At 35.4% G+C, this 22,337-nt stretch overlaps 1 protein-coding gene across 1 annotated transcript in view; it reads left to right on the plus strand.

Annotated features, from left to right (window-relative positions):
- TBC1D22A (TBC1 domain family member 22A) overlaps positions 1-22,337 on the plus strand; it is a 148,001-nt gene that overhangs the window by 89,077 nt on the left and 36,587 nt on the right. The window contains exon 12 of the mRNA XM_088533244.1: positions 21,086-21,181. Within this exon, the coding sequence (XP_088389370.1) occupies positions 21,086-21,181 (96 nt within the window). The remainder of the gene's footprint in view (positions 1-21,085; positions 21,182-22,337) is intronic.

Consider the following 22,337-nt stretch of genomic DNA (forward strand, 5'->3'; position numbering starts at 1 on the left):
ATACTGTATGTTTCATCTTTTTTTTTAACCATTGTTTACTATTTTAGAAAGAAAGAAATGAGAGAAATCCTCCATTTCAAGCATTTTTGTCTGAAATTTCTTTGAGCTTAATGACTCGGGATTTTCTTCTCATACTCCTAATATTCTTTAAATGAGAGGTATTAGGCCAGATACCCTGCGTATGCAGGGGGGTTGGACTAGATGATCTCTAGAGGGCCCTTCCAACCTTAAGCATTCTATGATTCTATTCCTGATTTCCTTCTTTTGTACTTTTGTGGTAGCTTGACTATTTGCAGCATGGATGCAGGGAGTCCCTTACCTGGGTTCTGTCCAGACATGCAGTGCTGGTGCATGATCCTGAACTTCCAGGAGAAGAAGCCAGAGGGAAATAGGAACTTTGCATGGAAGCTCTCCCATGCAGGGCCGAGCTGCTTGCCTTTTATTCAGAACCTTTCCTTGCTAACCATGGGTCATGTCATATGAGACAACACTGCAAGTTTGGGACACACCATGCAGTATGTGTACATAGAATATATGCACAGCAATCCCCTATAATTTACCTGCCTGCAGTATGGGCAGTTTCCAGCTGAAGTAGAAAGCATTGTTTGCATACAATTCCAGATCATTTAAATTGCTTGGTAAATGGAACTTCCCAACAGATTGCAAATCCTGTAGACCTAGACTGAATGCTTTTGGTTATTTTATTTAGTATTGTAAGGACAGAATTTAATTAGTTTCTGAAGTTGCTGCTGTATTATAATAGTTATACTAGTTATTGGCATTCCTGGAAGTGCGCACTGGCAATTAAACCACCATTCCCTGCTCCCCCTTTTCTTGTGTGTGTTGTAGTTGTCAGGACCTGAACAAATGTGAAATGATAATCTAAACAAGTTGCACAGTTCTCCAGTCCCTTATTTCAAATTTACCGAAACATTTATAGCTAGCACATTTGATGTAGATTACCTTAATGTGAGAATGCATACTGCTTCCAAATTACACATAACTTTGAGCAGCCAACATTTTAAATCAGATCAGAAGTGTTTATAGCTGTAAGATGAACTGCTGAATAAAAATATAAGCATACATTTGAAAATGAACAACAAAATTGGAAATAATATTGAATATATGCTTTGTATTATTGAGCATAATAAACTTATAGCAGAACACCAACCAAACAAGGAACAAAATAAATTGCTATAAAACAGACTTGTGAAGCTGAGAAATCTAAGATTGATACCACTTTATAAGACTAAGAAACCTCAAAGCCATGGGTAAAATAATTAGTCTATACATATTTGTGACAATTTTTATAGTATAAAGGATTCTGCTAAACTGAAAGTTAATACATTAAGGTGTGTAGATTAGGCTGATCTTTTTCAATGCAGAATATTTTAATGAGCAATCTGCTCAGAAAATTCATTAAGCTGTCAAAATATTTTTTTTGACTCTTCCGCTGTGTAAGACAGTCCCTGTATCCAAAAGTAACCTTTATAGAAATAGATATGGCAAATTTGTATTCAGCAGATCTGTTACATATTCAATAAGAATAGCTGCTTTTTAGTAGTCACCATAGATACTTGTGGGCATATCATGGAAGGAATATAATTTATGTTTGTTTCTTGAGTGCACAACATCATTTGTATTGTTTGTACATTTAAGAACCTTGCCTTCCTTTGTCTGTCTTGTACTTTTTGTCCCAGTGTTCTTAGTATCAGAATATTAAGAAAGAATAGGAATGCCTCTCTTGGATTCGTGACACATGACAGTCCTGTGCTTTCTTCTGGTATTTGGGTTGCTCTTGACTGTTGCGGAACTATTTTACCCTTCCAGTCTCCCAGGGACTCTTGGTGATTTTTTGTTTCCTCACCATCCTATTCATGGGTGATCAGAACCTTTGCTACAAAATAACTGTCAGCTTTATGCTCGTGATCTGCATATCTACTTTTTTTAAAAAATTATATCTCACCCATAATTAAAGTATCCATTTCATCTAGTCTATATGACAATTTTCCCTAGAAAGATGATTAAATTAGCAATATATTGATACCAATAATCCTTTTTTTTTTTTCCTCACCTGAGATCTTAGTTCTCTTACTTTAGGAACCTGCTCAGAATTTCCAACATATTTTTTGTATATCTGCACTGTACTTCCCCTCACAGAATTTCAAAAACAACAACTTTAATTCTTGTTTTGAACTCTTTGTGCAATATGAAGTATATGAATCTCTTAAGGCACAAATAATATGTAATTTCCTTCCTGTGTCATTTTTTAAGTCATCCATCCTTCAGTTCCTTTATTTGCTTGCCATTTTTCTCCATAAACTGTTCTTGTGCTATACTATACAAATTTCAGGGTTTCTTCTCAAAAAGTTCTTAAAAGTTGAGGATTAACTGTCAAAAAAAAGAAAGCTTTCGAAGTGCATATAAAAATTTTGGCTGTTCAAAAATGTATGCTTATTTTCTTTAGCAAAAAGAAAAAAAAGAAGTAACACTAAATATGTTACAATGTGTCAGTGACAATGCAGAGGTTCTAGAGTGATGTTAAAGATCAGATATGGATAGTGATTTTCAAATTAAATCTGATTTTGGCCGTCCTTTTAACTGTTTTATGTATTATTCCAGTAGACTTTTTTCCTTCTTTGACAGTTTAGATTAATTTCAAAACAAAAATCAATCTAGAGAGCTTAAGTTTTGCAATGGTTTGGAAAGTGTTTTTTTCTCCTGATTATTCAGATCTCTGAACAGAACAATGTAGGACGTGCAAGAGAAAATAAAATCTGTGAAATATTTTATTATTGCAGTGGTTATTCTTTTTAAATCTATAAATCAGCTATTTATTTTTTGTCTAGTTTATTCCCCTATTTTAAAGGGTATCTTTAAAAGAATTTTCACTTCTGTATTCAGTATGTTTGGCTACCCTCTAATCTGTTTTCAACGTGCAGGAAATAAAACAGTTGGCTACCTTGTACTTTAAGTCAGTTGTTTATAATCATTCCAGGTAACTTTATTGTTTTAGCAATGTTGTACAGTTTCTGTGAAGCTAAAAAAATTTCTAAAATCTAAATAAGCCCATTTAAAACATTCACTCAAGATCATAGTGTGTGAATTAAGATTTAACTTTAGCATCATTACCTTGCTGTGATATTGTTTTCATGACTTTGTAAACTATCAAATAGTTTACAAATGAAATGAAAATTGCTGTTGTGGGAACCATATCTTTCAGAGATTCAGTGATTCAACATCTGCTATTGCTGTTTTTGAAAGGCACAGCTGTGACGATAATTGAAAGAAGATAAACCTTGAATTGAGCTGGAGGTACATGGGTTAAAATCTGCAAGTATATTTTCCCACCATATAGAAGGAGAAATAAGGATCTCTCTATATAGTGTTCATATTAACTGTGATATTTAAGAAATACTTTAGAGGTCATGCAATGAGATGGATGTAGAAATGTGTGTTGCCAGTAGCAAAATGCTGTCGCTCATGTATGCTGATTTTCAGAAATGCTTTGGGGATCTTAATTTGAAAGTGGCTTATGAAATTAGTTTTGAAAATCGGACCATTTAAATTATCTCAAGCTGAGAACTCCAAAGCAGGTGACTCATGTACTTTATCAGAGTGGTAAAGAACACTTGCATTTAGTTGATTACTGAGGTTTCTGTTCTTGTTGCAGTATTCGTAATGCTTAAATTTCTGTCCTGCTTAGCTTTTATTTATTAACTGGGACCAACAGTCCCAGTTAATTATTTCTTAATTAAGGACCGACAATTTCCCCAAGCTTTTCAAATCTGTTTCCAAGTCCTTTTAATAGTAGCTCTCTCCTCTCCTCCTTTCTCCCTCTCTTAGTTAAATTAAAGATATTTTCGAATTTCAGAACCAGCGGTTGCTTAAAAGACACAGTTATCCACCCCAGATGCTCTTTTCCAAATACATGCTAGAGAGAAACCAAATAATAGCATATAGAGACACCAAATAATAGAGACCTTCACATCTAAGATAAAGAGTCATCCTCTGGACAACTTTGAATCTTGTGAATGGTGGGGATGCTCCATTGAAGGCGGCAAGACTAAATCTAATTTGAAGTAAAATCCATACTCCAGCTGCATTTACTGTAGCTGTAGAAGCCTCAGAGCTAATGGCTTTGTTCTCACCTGCCCTTATCGCACTGAATTACTTCCTAGACACAAACTTTCAGATATCTGATTTACTCCAGTTTATCCAGTCCTGGATTAAGTGGGCATTACATCTAACTTGAGTGCATCTTATTACGGCATGATCGCTGCATTCTATCAGACGGCCCTAAGTCTTTACCTCATGTTAATCGGAGCATCTCAATTTCTGTTGAAAAGATTGGAAAGTTCAGCACATTTGGTCTGTAGTCATTCCTGACTATTTGTGCTTTGCGAGTGGAACTCCAAATATGTCTACTTTTGCTCTTATTGCTGTATCATGATAAAATCTTTGTGCAATGTTATACATGATAAAATATATCATGTTTTTTGCAAACGTAAATCAGAACCTAGCCCATTATTTATTATCATTATTAATGAATGTTTATTATCATTATTAATGAAAATAGTAGTTGTATGGAGAAACTTCATGCTGCATTAACATATAGGACAGGATGCACAGGAAAATAAAGGTATGCTGATTTTTTTTAAAATGACCTATTTTACTTGTTTTGTTTACAAGCAGAATATGTCCTATTCCAAATTGATTCAGTTGCCAAGTTCTGACAGCTTGAGTAACTAGCCTTCTGCAAGGCCAGCTTAATGGAATGGAATCCTGCTTACATTAATCTTCACTGTCCATCCCCACATTCACTGCAGCAGCATCCTCTTTTAGAAGAAAATATGCTGGTGTAGGTAAGACTTTTAATGCTGTATCTGACCAAAAGACCTCTTCAACTATTCTTGATCCTGTGTCAGTTTAGCTCATAAATTGGAATTCTAGACATTTTTTCCTGAAACACCTGCTAGTAAAAAGGGCAAAAAATGCTTATTTATAACATCATGCTATTCCTCATGTTGTTATTATGGTGCCTTCCAATGTCCAAGATACCACAAGGAATCTGTGTGGTGAAAATAAAAAGTTGATGTACAGCAGAATTAATGAAATTTGGCTTGCTTCGCACTTCTGGCCTAGGACTTCCTCCCATGTTGCAACAATCCTCTTTATCTCCTGGATCTCTTGCAAATCTTCCACTTCTCACTGGCAGAATACAGCCTGGGCTGTGGTTGAGAGTTAACTGAACACTCATCTCCAGGGCACTGCTACCAGAGAGTGCATCTTATCTTTGTGTCTGTCTCTAAGAGCTCCATCTTGGTCTTTTGCCTATTCACCAATTTTTCTAAAATTTCTTGTCATTTGTATTTGAGACGTTTGTTTCTCCTTCGAATGTGGTTGGAATTGGCTGCTGATTTAAAGTTACTGCAATGTGTTGTAGATGAAAGAAGAGATGCAGAGCATGATTGTGGAAGTTTGCTAGACTTCTTGATAAAGGAAGGAGAAAGAGGAGTTTTCTGATGCCTAGGAGATGTCTGGACACATCACCACAATCTTGTAAAACCACATCCCTAAGATCCTATAGAGATGAGTCAGCAAGATTAAAATGCTAACACCTTATACCCAAAGGCTTACATGATGCAAGAAAAGAATGACAACTTGTCTAATTGTTTGCTCCTTCTGAACGTTTCCACTGGGATGTGGGACACAGACACTATTTAAAAATAGTGTCTGAAAATGAGGAAGACCTATTTTTATTCCAGTTTAAGGACTACATAAAATGTTTATCCGGCTACTAATCTCATATTTTACACTTTCCTGTACCAAGGGTTTGCTTAGTCCAGGATGGTTTTAAATGTGTAAGCTTTCGTGGTGTGTTTGTGCTATAGCTACCACCAGTATGCATGTTTGTTTATGAATGGAAAGTAGGTGATCTTTTAAACTAGAAGAGTTAATAAAATCGTCAAGTTGAGGGGAATAAAACAGTGTTTAGATAATCTTATGACTTCAAGAACAACAACAACAAGGCAAGATAGTAATAGAGATGAGATAGCATTTCCTTTTCTGCAATTCTTTGAATCAGAATTATTATCAATTGCCAGATAAGTTGGTCGCTTGCTTGGTCATTCAAACTTTCTGGGTGTTTCTAATTGGAGACAGAGCTGCAACGTTGTGTATCCTCATTTACAGCTTAATATGTGGCCATGAAGCATACTGTATGCTTTATTTATGAAGTACTTTGTAAATATTTTGATTTGCAACCAAGTCATACGTGCATCTTCATTTACAAGCATACACATGTTCTTAAAGCATAACTTACTCTTTGGAGGAGGGAAGGGTGTTTATAAATGCCATAATTCCATGTGCTTCCTTTCATTTTCCACGTAAAGTTGCATTTGAAAGATGTGCTGGAGTTTTTCCATTTTAATACAGTAGCATCCACTAAGGAAGTTACAGTATGAATATTTCTAACGGCAACATGTTTTGGTGAAACTGATTGATTGTGTTAATCTTATCAAACTGGCAAAGCAATCCCTCTTACAACTTTCTTCTTCATAAGCCCATTAAACATCTGAACTTGTAAGCCTTTTATGCCTTTTCCGCAGCAGAAAGTAAGCCTGGATCACTGTCAAAAGTGAAAAGGGTGTAGGAATGAGAATATTCAGGAAGATTTGACTGGCAAAATAAATAAATAAATATGAGAAACAAACAGAAAAGCCTATATTTTACCAGTTACTCATCAGCAGTAGCATAATCATAAATTTACATGTGATGTATTAAAAAGAACCAATATGCATAATTTTGTAGACTTTTCTTAATGCAGTATTTTAATCAAAGTTATTCCATTGCTTTCTCTCTTTAGGGGTCAGATTGTTTTATTGGCAGTGATTGATACAAAGTTCGCATTATATCTGTCAGCCTGAAGATTAAAACATATTTAAAAATATCTTCTTTATAAGCTTTCTAATTTTGATGTGAAGGTTGTTGATTTTTTTTTTATGAGTGAAATTGAGATATTTTCTTTATTCCATATTTTTTTTTTATCAACTAAAGATAAGTAGAAAAGAGCCACAGCAAGCTGGGGAACAGTGTTGTGGTCGGTCCTCTTTAATTGATGATCTGGATTAGGGGACTGAGTTCACCCTCAGCAAATTTGCAGACAGCACCAAGATGGGAGGAAGAGTGGATCTGCTTGAGGGTAGGAAAGCTCTACAGAGGGGTCTGGATAGGCTGGATTGATGGGCTGAGACCAACTGTATGAGGTTCAGCAAGGCCAGGTGTTGGGTCCTGCCCTTTGGTCACAACCACCCCATGCAGTGCTACAGGCTTGGGGCAGAGCGGCTGGAGAGCTGTGTGGCAGAAAAGGATCTGGGGGCGTTGGTCGACAGCCGGATGAACATGAGCCAGCAGTGTGCCGAGGTGGCCAAGATGGCCAACAGTATCCTGGCTTGTGTCAGGAACAGTGTAGCCAGCAGGGCCGGGGGAAGTGATTGTTCCCCTGTACTGGGTGTTGGTGAGGCCGCACCTCGAGTACGGTGTTCAGATTTGGGCCCCTCGCTCTAAGAAAGACACTAAGGTGCTGGAACATGTTCAAGGAAGGGCAGTGAAGCTGGTGAAAGGGCTGGAGCAAAGACCTTACAAGGAGCAGCTGAGGGAGCTGGGATTGTTTAGTCTGGAGACAAGGAGACTCAGGAGAGACCTTATCGCTCTCTACAACTACCCAAAAGGAGTTTGTAGTGAGGCAGGGGTTGATCTCTTCTCCAAAATAACTGCACATAGAACAAGAGGAAATGGTCTCATGTTGCCCTAGGGCAGGTTCAGGTTAGACACTAGGAAGAATTCCTACATGGCAAGAAGCATTGGTGAAGCATTGGAACAGGCTGCCTGGGGAAGTGGTGGAGTCACCATCTCATGTTCTAGTAACGTGTAGATGAGGCACTTCCTTACGCATGCTTGTAATTTTTTTTTTTTTTTTAAGAAATGCCTATATAATTAGTTTTTGTTGCTCAGCTATGATAAGAAAAGAACCGCTTTCTGTTGATGTATTCTTTCCCTTGGCTGAGAGTTCTCTCCATGCCTTACTTAGAAGTGTCACCAAAATACTATGTACCAAAATCTAGAAGCACTTCAGATGCAGTGCACCATTTTAGCTGTGTGCTTGCTGTGCTTCGGAGATCACAAAATATAGGACTTCAGGAATTACTGAACTGACAGTCCAGTGCTGACAAAGTCTTAAAAAAGAGGGTTGTTCCCAGGATAGCTGCTGTGTCCTATTTGCCTTATGTGCCTATGCCTTTCCTTCATTCAGCAATCTTCTATATTACTGAATGTTCCTCATGAAGGATTGTCATGTTTAATAATTTTAAGTCTTATTGTGAAAATAAATTAGATTAATTTTTAAAAAATTATTTAGTAAAAAGAGTCTGAGTAGACGAAAAATACTATTTTGTAGCTGATCAGAAAATGGTTTTGTTATAACAGACTGTTGAAATTGATTTTTTCATAGAATATCTTATAATGCATTTATTACTAAAAGTCTATCAATGTATTTGAGCTGGAAAGGAGTACTTTGTTTTTCTGCTTGTTTTCTCACTTAAATCACAATTTACCTTTTCTGACTGGGTGTATTTAGTAGATTTAAAAACAACAACAACAACAAACTTGGTCATTCCTAGCAATGTTGTTGTTAACAAAAATTCAGTTTTCTGCCCAAGTTGCCCAATAACTGTATAGCTGCAGAAGTCTACATTCTGGGGATATGTTAATAAGGATTTCCTAAAGGCTGAATAAAACTCCTTATCTTGTCAAAAACAATGTGGATGTCAGTAAACAGTATAAGAAGGGGGTAGACTGAACCACCAGAATATGCTACTTATTATAAATAGAATATCAAAAAGCATTCATTTTGGGATCTGCATCCTTTTTTTTCCTTTCTTTTTAGTATAATGAGCAAGTACTATGTTTAGATCCTTCAATCAATCAGCAAAAATAAAAATAGCTTAAGGACAGTAGTGTGTTAATAGTTGAGACATTCTGTACTGAAATTCCAAATATCTTTCTCACTAAACTAATAATTATTCAGCCTCTCCTTTTCTTCTGACAAGCACATTGCCTGTCAGTCTGGCTGTATTATTAATTGCATCACTGACATCAGCTATAAACTCCATGAATGCAGCCGCTACGTGCTGTACTTAGTATATTAATCTATAGTTTCCTGGCATTTTCACCTGGTGGGTGTTTGTTTTTGCCATGCACGCGTTCCTCTGCAAGAGGGGCAGTGAGGAAGGCGCTGGGCAGCCATGGCTCATTGCTATTCCCGCAGCGCGGCCTGCTCCGTGGGGAGGGCGCCGGCTCCTTGGCATTCATTCCCTCGCGCTGCTGCGATAACAGAATAAAGGAGCTTTACAGCTGATTGAAGTCAAGTAGCAGGGCCATGGGAAAGGCTCGCAAGAAGATTACTGATGAATGCTGTAACTGCTGGAGGTTGGGCTAGCAATTGTGCCTGTCCAGGCTTCCTCATAGAGGATGAATAATAAAGGAGAGGGCGGGCTGGCAATTACACCTTACTGCGCTGCTGCTTCTAGAGCAAGATGGTGGTGGCCATTTGGGCTTCAGGTTGTTAATGATTGTATAATAAATACTTAGTAATATCTCTGAAACCTTCAATTTGCTTTTAGAGGGTAAGAAGAGCTGTGGCTGCATTATTTCGCCAGTTCTGAGTGCTAGAGCTCACTCCAAAAGGTGATTGACTGTCCCATAAATTAATGGAAATTCTCCTTTTTTGTGTTTCTCTTGTGACAGGAGTCAGATTGAAGGCTTTGAAATTATTCCATTGTATGGAACCGTCTTTGCTTATAAACTGAGCAGATGGCTGAGATAAAACTGCAGACTCTTCTGCAGTGCAGTTTGGCTGAATGTTTTTGAAACTAAAATATTTTATTTGTGTGAGATTGTCTATTCTTGTAGAGGGGGAATGTACAGGAAGTATTATGTCAGATTCCCATTCGGGATCTCATATATATGTATATCTTTTTTTTATATTGCTTTCAAAAAGTGATGGAAATAGAAGATGTAAAGACTTTGTAGGAAGTCTGTCATGTGCAAGAGAATAGCTCTTACTAGCTGTACAGTCTCTCACAGGTTCTTGCATATGTACTAAGCCTCATGTTTTTTAGGGTTTTGAGGTGGGCTGACACAGCCTCTCCTTTCCTACTTGCAAGCATTCTAGAAAGGCTTCCAAATTCACCTAAATACAGGGTTTTCTTAAAGATTAGCTAGAATACTTAGTTTCTTAAGTAGGAATAATTTTATGAATAGTTAAGATAGAATCAGGAGTATAAGGAGCTTATATGCAGTTCTTCCCCTCTTGACTAGGTAACTTTTTAGGGTAGGTTTGCTTCCAGGTTTGATTTCTACCTTTGGCTGTCTGTGTTAGTAAATAGTGCAGTGCAGTAGGAGTGGATCTGCAATGCAAACTGCAATTCAATATGTGATGGTACACTGGAAGGATTGTGAGATATGTTAAAAACAACGCTTCTGAGCCAAAACAAAACCCTGTTGTGTCTCTGTGATGAGTTTCCAAATCATAGCAAGGCCCTTGGAGTCCTCTCTGGCCTGTATCAGAGGTCAGTCTGCACTTCTGACTCCTCTGCTCTTCCTGTTCCTGTTATCATTCTTTCTGTTTCTGGTTGGGGTGTGGCCATATATATGTATATATGTATTTATGTGTGTTTATATATATGTATATATGTATTTTAATATATATCTTATTTTATATTTTTTAATTTTTATTTATTTATTTTTCTGCTGCTTTTTGCCTATGATCATAGAAACTTTTCTTTCCCAAGTGCCCTCAGTTGCCCCTAAGGGGGAATCCACCTTTCCCTTCAGAGGATTCCATCTGGCATACCTGTTTGGAAAGACAAATAGCTCCCGCAAACTGAGAACAGATCAGTAAAACCTACAGTCTCAAAATAGTCTTAAATTGGATCTTCATAAATATTCATCTGATTACTGTGCACAGGATTGTGTAACCTTAATATATCTTCTGTTGTTGATAGATGACAATAATTAAAGTTTATGCTGTAATTTCTTTGCCCTTCATCTATCTTTGGAAAGCAACAACAATAATTCTGTAGATCATGTTGATACCTCTGAATAAAAAAGGTATTATGAAAAGTAATAAATGAAAGTCATATCTCCAACTTATATTTGCCCTGAATTTGTTTTTAATGGTATTTTTATGAAACACAATAAATATTTAGTATCATAGTATCGAAGGTTTTATTTAGTGACTTAGGAAACAGAAATAATGTCTTGACTAAGGTAAATAGATCTAAAAAATATACAGCTGCTTTCTTGCATTCTAAGCAAAATAGATAGTTTATTTCAGGATGGAAATATGGTCTAGCAGGTTAGAGCAATAGATATTACAACTGAAAGGTCTAGATTTTCTTGCTTCTGCACTTAAATATGGTCACGTCACTTAAATATGGTGATGTCAATTCTTTGTTTTGTCTTTTGCAGAAGTTATGGATAACAATGGCCAGAACCTACCATTTTCCTTTCTTTTTGTAAATGGAGTTTTTGTGTTTTTTTTTTTTAAAGGTGTTATGTATAAATATAACTTATTAAATATTGGACAGCTCAATAGAAACTGTATTTTTCTGAGTATCCTTGAATAAATTTTCTTATAGAAAATTTTTCATATACATTGTGCTGAAATGTCCTCTGACAAAATTAAAATCAGTGTTTTCATAGTTATTAATGTTTTAAATTTAAATTCTAATTGTCTTAATGTTTGTTAATAAACTTTTTTTTTTTTCTTCTTCCTAAAATGGATTTTTCTTTTGTCCATAGTACTTTATCAAACCTGTGGAAAACCCATTGTGTTAGTGGAAAACAAATCAATCTGTCCTTTCTGGAAGGTATAAACAACTTTCATTAATGATACTTTTCAAAGCTTAGATTGCAAGTGCGGAAAAATACGTCTTAAGTAGGTTTTAACTTCAGGTTCGTGTTTCAGAGAAAAATCCTTTTCTGCTCTTGATGATAGCTTGTGTTTTATCTTAAAACAACCAAGCACACCCACTTTTTATATGACATTTTCATAATTATAAGCCTTTATGTGATTCGGGGGGAAATTTTTATAAAAGAAATTTTCAAATACTTTATTGCATGCTCATCACGTTTTTGAAGCTAAGCATTTGCTTTAGACTTGTATTTGGGCAGTTGTAAGATACTTTGATGTCTTGAAGATTTATGGTGATTATCGTGTTTGAATGCCTTTCTTGTGAATGTGTTAAAGAGCTTTTCCAACTTGTGGATTCCCTTCAATGCACTGTGGTACGGAGGGCTGATTCATAGAATCATAGAATCCTTAAGGTTGGAAGGGACCTCTAGAGGTCACCTAGTCCGACCCCCCCGCACACCCAGAGCACGTGGCACAGGGTGGCATCCAAACGGGTTTTGAAGCTCTCCAGAGAAGGAGACTCCACAGCCTCTCTTGGCAACCTGTTCCAGGGCTCTTTCCCCCTCACAGTTTTGCACCCTATTATGGCCACCAAACCTGCTGTTCAGATACCTACAGACTCTCAGTGAGCTGAGCCTGAAAAACTCCTGCTTCCTTCTTCTTTCCATAGCAGCAACATCTTGCCATTTTTCAGCAGTGAGTGTGTTTGGAAATTAGATCCTTGGAAGGAATAATGTTGTTGGCTTTACAGTTGCTTTTGTCACAAACCCTTTGGAAAAGGCTGCTGTTTTGCAGAAACACAGCTATGGAGTGATGATACCTGAGTGCTGGACATGGTTAAAGAGCAGCTGACTAATGTTCATGAATTTTATTTACTTTTTCTGCTACTTAATCATTGAAGATAATACTAGCTACTTTCTGCCTCTGCTTATTTTGATTTTTGTGGCATTATTGGTATGTTTGTTGTAACAGAAGCTGAATGAAATGCAAAATGCACAAGCCAAGGAACGTTGATACATCACGTGGCCTCAAAAAAGCCTGGTGTGATTAGATCATCAGCAAGGTTGAACATGCAGCCAAATTGCCATCTGGGTAGACACTAATCAGATTGTTTTGTCTTAAATTAGAGTGTGCTGGTTTGCAAGAAAACAGTGTCTTTTTGAGGAACTGGTAGAGTTATGCAGGACAGCAAGTTGAGGAAAACGTTGGTTCCAACTACTTGCTCATCTCTGGTTGATCCTGGGCAATCAGGACCTATGCATTTTAGCACTGCTTTGGAGGATGTAGCATAGTTCAGTGAGGGAGAGAAAGGGGATAAAAAGCAGATGTCCTTCTGAGAAGCAGCCTATCTTGAGTAGCTTTATTATAGTTGCCTTGAAACCTGTGTGTTGTTCTTGGCTCTTGTGTCCTGATTGCATCTCTGTTAGCTTGGAAAGCAGTTCCAGAAAGCCATAACTCCTGCCTAATTACTTTCTTGGTATTTCTGTGTACCCTATACAAGCTGCTTTGCTTCTTATTCAAGAAAACCAGAAGATTTGCCAGAAAATATCTGGTTGGATATGAGGGGGATATTTGTTCTCAGCTGATATGGTTTATTTCTTAAAAACTCAGGGCAATAATTCCCCTAATAACTTGTTATTATTTTTAAGAAATTAAGAGTTTTAGTATTCCCTCTTAGACCATGCAAGAGATTTTTGTGTAAATGCCAGTTCCTGTAAAATAGTAGAATGTAATAGTAAATTTTCCACAAAGTATTTCTATATACATTGATATTTCTGTATTCATCTCTGTTTTACAGATGTGGGAATCTCATGACCATGGATAAGATTTTAGTAATATATTCATTGGGTTACTTAATAAGCTTTCCTCAGATGACCTGTTAGCTTTCATTTTAATGTTCATTGTAATCAAAATGTTAATTTTTGTTCAAAGAGTTTAACAGATAAGCCTCCAAATCTGGATTTCTCATGTAATGCCGACAAAATTCTCCATGAGAGTGTGTCTTTGAATTCAATTTTGGCAAAGTACAATACATGCTATTTTCTGAGAATTTGAAATAATAGACTATAAGGTTTTAATATTGTTCATTTGTTTTAGTCTTTCAGCAAAAGTGGGTTATTTGTACAGTTAGGCAATATTTATTTTTGATTGCAATCTTCAAGGTAACCGTACTTTTTATAGATCTGCTTTGAGTAGATAGTTTACTATCCTATATTATAACTGTAATCAATCAAATAATTATATAAATAAAATTATAAAGTAATAAAACTATTAGGCATGTATTTCAGAATCTCTGAAATCCTGGGGCTGAAAACTCTGGTGGTTTTCCTGTGCTTGGTTTGTGTATGTCAGCAAAATGTGATAACTGATGAGTATCTGCAGAATAGAATATGATCATGTTCTTGTTAATGAACCAGCAATTTAATGCAAAAAAAATATCAGCAATCCTATTGTTTAGTATAAAGGAAGACATGTAAATGAGGCTGGTGCTGAAATTGTGTTTAAACAAAGCTGATGGTTTCTGTATTGTACCCATTAATTAATTTCCCAACATCAAGGTTCTCTGGGAATGAACTGGAAAAATAATTAAAATGATACATGAGGTAAATAGTTTAGAAATTCAAAAGGTGAAATAGGGAATTAGTTTAGTAAATATTAGTTATGCTGTTTATTTGTGCTCATTTGCCTTTTAAAGGCAGGATATTGAATAAGTAGGATCCAGTTTTGATTTTGATGATGATCTTTCAAAGTTTTTCTCTTTGAAACCGAAGCTGAAATACTCTTGCCTGCCCATGTGTACTTTCAAACCTATAGTCATCTTAAAACAGTTAACATTTATATAAAAACATATAACTATTTTGATTTTCCAAAGTGTTTCATGAACTGGTCTCAAGTAATATACCTGTTGGTGTAACCAAATTACTGATTTAAGTTAGAAAGTCAATATTCTTTTAATACATAAGCTACAAGTGTTTTATTAATAAAACTTTAATACACTTTATATTATATTATGATATTGCTACCAATTAGCTTACAGAGCTTTTCCTTGTAAACAAAAGCAATGATAGAAGACAATCCACAGCATGCTAATGCAACAAAAGTGTGTCTTTTATGTAAGCACTTCTATGTATAGAAGTAAAATTCTTTTTTAAAAAGTGTCATCACAAAAAATTCATCACCTCAGGATGATTATAGTTTTTATATGACTGATTGTAAAGCTGAGAAGTGGGAGAAGACTACCCTTAATGTGTAGTGATCTCTAAAATTAATTTTAATATTCTTTTACCATGAGTAAATATCACATGGCACGACTACTGTAAGAGAAATCATTCCTCTCAAATATATTGGAATTCTTTAGGAGCCAGTGAGCTTATGCAAAAGGTTGATGTAGTCTACCCCAATTTCTGAAAACAATGGACAGGATGCACAAAAGTGTATTAAGGAAAAAATACTGCTGTGGGATTAAAGAGAGTGCCCTTGTGTGGATAATAACGTCTGAAACATAGAAAACAGGTGGTGGGAGTAAGCAGGCAGGTCTCAGAATTAAGGGAAATCACAAGTGATATCCTGCTGGAATTTGTGATTAGACTTTTTGTTGTTTCCTCTGTAATGACTTGGAAAGGGATACAGAAAGAAAACAAAGTTTGCGGGCAGTACTGTGTCATTCAGGGTGGTGAAGGTTGACAGCAAGGGTTGCGGAAGGACGGGGTGCTGCTGTCCAGCCAGGCACTGAATGGCAGGTGGATTTCCATGTAGACAAATACAAAGTGAGACTGTACAGGGTGGAGGGGACAATCCTGATTTTACCTATACAACAATGTACTTCAAAGTAACTTTTTACACTCAAGAGCAAGAGGAAAATGTCAGCTCTGAAGCAATCGGGAAAGAACAGAAAGAAAAAAAGAATCAAAGGCTAGGAATTATTAGGAAAGGAAAGGAGAACAAACATCACTGTGCAACTATATGCATAGATGCCGTGTCTGCATCTTAAATGCCGTACATAGTTTTGAGCCTATTTCAAAAGTGGAATAATATAGGAAAGGATGCATAAGAAAATGAGCAAACATGGCAGCACCTGTTTATGTGTAATAAACGTTCTAGTCTGCAAAAGAGACAGGGGAAAATAGTAAGACATATAAAAGGGGATAAAGGCTGCATGAATAAGATGAATAGAGAATGGTTGTTTATACTCTCTTTCAATGCAGTAAGTGAACTGCTTTCATTAAGACTACTATGTGTGAGGCTCAAAACAGACATGCTATATAGCACATACTTGCATTTTGGAATTCTTTGCCACAGGGCTTTGGGCAGATCAGTGAAGCCAACCCCATCGTTGGCTATTAAATACAAATACTGTACAGCATGTCTTAAAGAGATGACTGAGCAGGAGATCGCTGAAAGGCAGACTAGTGTTCTGGGGAGGTACTGAGATATATAGATGTATATCCACACACACACACACACATATATATATGTATGTATATATGCTATATATGTATATTTATGTATGCTTGCACTGTTTTTACACAGTCATCTTTTAATAGACGTATCACTGCCGGAGATAAGACAGTTAGGTAGGTGGACTTCTCAGCAATGTGCTATTGCTGTGTTGACCATCAGACTGTTTGAAAATTTGAGTTTTGATAGCTAATCATGTTGCTGCGTTGGAGGTCAAAGTTGTAAATGATAGAAAAAGCAAATTTTGGAGGATAAGCCAACATGCTGTGCATGCTCTCCATGATGATCCTGTGATATTTGCTCTTTCTGCCATAGATACTTTGGAAAAAAAGATGCTTAAAAAATGTTTACAGCTATGGTGCTTACTCTTTGTAATAGCATAATAATTATGAACAATATAATTTGCCTTCTTCATCTGTAACTGTAAAATGCTTGGCAGTCCTTGAGTGTGGAATGCAGTATGTTCCGTACTTCAGTGTATTCAATATCTCTAGCACATAGCATTAATCATATTGGGAACTTCAGAAATAACCAAGTATTGCACCTAGTCCGTTGACAAATATACTAACACGAGATATTATCCTTTTCAAATGCTGAAGTATCCAGGGCATAGAAGGTAGGTTAGACTAATCATTGACTAGACAATAATCAGGCTGGTCTTACTGCAAATTTTGCACGCGTGTTCTCTCAGTGATTGTCTAATTCAAGAAGTTTGGGGAGTGCAGTATAACGCATGCCTCTCATTTCAGCCGCCGAGGAAATCCAGCTTTTGTATGGCAACGCAATATTGGTGATGTTAACAATCTAACTGATTTTTATTGATAATGACAGATAGTTCTTAGATAATGTGCTCTGAGTTGTTGGTAATATGTTCAGAGTAAGTCTGTAAGGCTGTACATCTGTCTTGAGATCTCTTTCTAAAATATTTAAATCAAGGTCATTGTTTATATTTGATTTTAAATAGCTTTTAGCTTGTAGTCTGCATTTTTGTACACTTAGACATCAAACTATTTGCAGCTTCAAATGCTACAAATGGAAAAGTATAATAGGTAGCAGGTGTTAGAAAAGGCAATTATGCATTAGCTGTTTTACTCAATTTTCAAAACTGTCTGAAACTATCCATTGAAAATACTTTGTAGCCTCGTCTTATCTCTGAAGCATGATGAATTTTTAAGTCTATAGGGAATATGCATTTTTTCTCTAATGAATTGCATATTTAAACCTATTTGCTTCCATTTAAAAGAGCTAAAGAAAATTGTATTGCAAAGAAAGGCTGCAGAGAAAAATTGCAAGAGAAAGCAAAGGTTTTTATATATTTCCAGATGTTGTCTCTGTATTTCTTCATAAACATTTTCAAATTTTTATAATTAAAATTTTGAGTGTATTTGCTTTTATATTTTTAAGCTATTTCTTTTGACCTTCTGTCTGTGGAAGTTAAGTCTGTTATAATAGACTAAATTCTTGGACTTATAAGCAGAATTTTAGATTATTGTCACAAAAGAAATATTATGATTATCTAATTTGACTGTTTTATAATATAGTTTTGTGAGTCACTGTAACAGGGAGCAAAATAAATAATTTTGAGGCAATTACTGTAAATTGACTTTGAAAGCACCATTGCAATGTCCTTTGGTCACCACCTGTGCTTTTGAATAATTGAGAGGGATGGAAAATGGAGGATTAGTGTGTGTTAATGCTGGCATTGGAGGAAAATAAATGTTCCTTTCAGATCCATCTTTCTTGCTCATATGATGTAATAAAAGAAATTTAAACCTTCTTATTTTGTGCAAGGATAACAAATAATCCATTATATAAAATATCCTAAATATTAATCTTTTCTTAATGAACACAGCAAGGATGACTTACAGAATGAGGAAAAATGACAAAACATGCTGAACTGACTTACTTAAGGGTGTTGTGAAGTGTCATTCTTTTGGACAACTTCTTTAAAATATGCTTTTAAAATTGTTAAGAAGTTGTTTGTATTCATTTTGAGTTGAGCGCGACAGGATGGATTGTGCCCCATTTCATGTATTATTTTTATTTATTTTGGTTACTGTTTTATAGCTCCTTACAACTTTTACCTTACTGCAAGAAATTCTGTTTGTTAGCTGTTGCCTTTATTTCTTCTTTCTTTTTTTTTGCTTGACTCTTACTCTACCATCATCCCATCATCTTGAAAGGCCTATTCTCTTTTTTTTTTCTGCTTACAGAATATTCAACTTCCTAATTCTTTGTCTACAAAGATAGTTTTATTCTTTATCTGTACAAAGATAGTTTTATTCTTTCCCTTCTGTCATCTGCATTTCTGTTCATTTATTTTTCTGTTCAACAGTCTAAATCCACTTGTATTTGCTGCCTCTGTCCAGGCCTCCACCCCATAACCATCATAGTCCCTCTTTAATTACAAATGCTTGAGCTGATCCTCTCCTCTTCCCTAAAGTAGATCTTTAAAGTAGAACTTTAGGTGAACATAGAGCATAGTCCGCCAAATGATGCTACCTTTTCCTATATTTTCAGTGACTAATCTAGTTCCAGAAATTCTTCACCAACAACAGCGTATACTTCTGGGACAGGCTTGAAGGCAGTCTATTACATTGGTCATTATCATCCTGTTTGTCTTCCAGTCTTGAAGAAGGTGTCATTTTTACAAGACCATATTCTGTATTGCACAGTAATATAAACATATAATGTATGCCTAAAAGCTACTGCTAAAGACATTTTTTTAATTTATAGAAAATGTGAGAAATTAATTGTAACTCAGTGCTGAGTAAAACTAGAAGACAAGAATTTTTAGTGTTTCCAGACTTAATTTAAGGAAATTTTTAATATTTTATTGATTTATCCTTTTTTTTTTTTTTTTTTAGAAAATGTTATATAAATATCAAGGATTTAATTTAAAACTGAAAATATTGCTACCTCTGCAAATTTTGTTTGCCAAATAGTTGTTTTCTTTGTATAGACATTCTACACTTTTAGACTTCAGTAAATTTCTTATATACTGCCAGAGTAATGTTTGATGTAATAGGTGGTAACACCAATTTTTCTTCAACTATGTCTTCTTGAGGTAACATTTTTATGTTTTTACGTAAATTAACTTTACATTCCGAGGAGAATGTCAATACTAAAGTAAAAAATGTGGATATTTCAGGAGAATGGCAGTGAATACATGATACTTAATTCTGTAAAATTTAGTTTTGATTTTACTGATTAAAACAAGCTCCAAAAGAAGTCTTATTAAAACTACTGTTTTAATACTGTTTTAATACTATCTGTCTCAGGATTTTTTAATATGCTATCATGTAACATATTAAATGTATATTCAAGTATATAACATGTATATTCAAGTACAGTTTTCCTGGAAAAGGAAAAATATCAAGGGGTCTTACAATCAAAATATTCTTTTTCTGTTTCCCAGTGTAACTCATTTCTATTTTCAGTTCAAAGTACACTTCAAAACTTAAAACTTACCTGAAAATGGGCATTTCATCTTCACTCTTATCAATTTGGACAGGATGATCTTTAGTTTCTGTAGGTGCCACCATGGTGTTTGTACCAACCTCCTGTATTGCAGAAACGTAATGGCACTTTAATCAGTCAAAGGTGGGAGAGAAGGAAAGATACAGCAGGAAGAAATTCTTTCCTTCACCTCCTTCCATTGCAGTGGAGTTTGCTGTACAGTTTTACGAACTTTATGAAGTAATATGTTGTTTTAGTTCAACACTATTTTTCCCAATAAACTGCAATTCTGAAATGACTTAGAATATGATAAAAATTCTGCCGTGTTTTAAGAAGATATATTTAGGAGGTATTATGGATGTTTAGACATAAGGATTTAAATATCTCATTTAAATATCCCTGCATTTGTCAGATTCTGTGGTTAATTTCTTAATTGTTTTTAAATGGTATTTTAATTAGATTTATGAGAGATGAGAATTATGTAGCATTAGTTCACAGCGATAACACTGATAATTTAGTGTCATAATGATTTTGCAATTCCAAGTGGATGGCTAGAAAAAGTCCAAAAGCTTAATCAATGAAGTCTCTTAAAGGTAGAATCCCAAATTTGACTAAATTCTTTGGAATGATCATGAAAAAATAATTTCTAGTAAGAGTTTTTTTTAAGTGACTATATCTGATGATTGGAATTAAAGTCAAATGTATATAGAAATCTTAGTTGCTAAAGGTTTTATTTATGCCACAAGGGATAGAACTGGAGCTTTTGTTTGTTAGGGGGGTGTTTTTTAGTAGGAAACTTTCAGTTAGTCAACTATTGACTAAGTTGTGTATTTAGAAAGTGTGAATAACCTGGCATAGCAGAATTTATAATCAAAAAGCTATTAGAATAAAATAGAGCTACCACACTTGATGGAATACACATTCACACCTTAATGTTGAACTACATAATACAGTGTTTAAGGATGGATACAATCTAAGGACAAAAACAGAAATGGAAGAAACACATTTGTAAAGAATGAATCAAAGTTTAAGAATGGATGCATACCTTACCTTGGGATAAGAACGTATGTACAATAAAAAAAAAAAAAATAGCCAACATTTTTAGCTGGTATTATATGGCATAAAGATACAGAGAATTGTAACTATGTAATGAAAACTGTGACTTTTTACATTCAAATATTTTCCTTTCAGTCTGAACCAGAGGGTTTTTCGCACTTCCACTTGTACGTCTGTGCTGCCTTCCTTGTCAGGTGGAGGAAAGAGATACTGGAAGAGAAAGACTTTCAAGTAAGTTAAGACATTTTTGTCATGCAAATAATGGGGATATTTTTCAAGCACAAGGTGGTATTTATTAAATGTAGGGTCGTATTTTTAAATGGGGATTAAATGATGCAGAGCAGTAGTAGTTGCACTGACTGATGATGTCTAACTGAGAGAATTGTTCCAAAACTATTAAACCTGAAGTGATTGACTGTAAGCAATATGAGATGAGTTTTCTTTGTTCGCTCTGGAAAAATTGCTGCTCAAACTGAGGAGATAATTTCTGGATACCCCATAATAAGAAAAGCTTTGATATTTTTATAGAGGCAATATCTTAAAAGGTGTCTTGAGGGCTTTTCCTTTTCTTATTAAATTTTCTTTATTAAATGTTGCATTGGAGTTATATATTTGTAATTTCACATCTGTAAAATGCTACAGCACCCTGTCAAAATGATGTTCTTTCAAAAATGCTAGGCAGGCAGCCTCTTAAAATAAGAAGCCTGTTTTCAATGATAAATAAAAGACCTGTAAGAGCCTTCTGGCCTCTGTGTTTAAGAACTTTTCTTACATTTGTTCAGCAAAGAGCATTTAAGATAGTAATTTGGAATGGGAGTTGAATGGAGTGAAAAGGCAACTGATTTGCCTACTCATGTAGTTCGGTTATGTCTGTGAACTGGAGATGATGTACTTTCACGGAGGTGCTTTAGATTGACTTTGATACACATGCAATACCCAGAAGGAATTAAAGGCCCAAAAGAAGCCAACTGTGAGCAAACCGTGCTGCAGACTCTGCACCTTTTCCTGCTCCTGGAAATGACCTTAGCCTATTTTCTCTACAGCTGTCTGAGCTCGTATAGCCTTGTACAAATGTACCACTGTGTCAATCTGTGCCTCGGTTCAATCTACTTTATATTTCTTCATAAAATGATTTGTTTAGAGCACTTTAAGTGCTCAATTTCACAATAAATTAACACCTAAGAGTACAGCACAACATATGAAACTGATACTAAATCCTAACACTATTGTCTTAGTTTGTCAAAAAAACAACCTTAAGGTCGGTAGTCTTGCCTCTCACTACAATGGTACATTTTTGAGGTGATTCCCTGTACCAAAGCTCATAATACTTTTCCCCATTCCGCCAAATACAGGACAACTATGTTAAACATAAATAGTAATCCTGTGG

Source organism: Tinamus guttatus, unplaced genomic scaffold, assembly GCF_059628265.1.
Source record: "Tinamus guttatus ecotype Peru unplaced genomic scaffold, ASM5962826v1 Tinamus_guttatus_pri_ptg000489l, whole genome shotgun sequence".
In the NCBI taxonomy this organism is placed as follows: Eukaryota; Metazoa; Chordata; class Aves; order Tinamiformes; family Tinamidae; genus Tinamus; species Tinamus guttatus.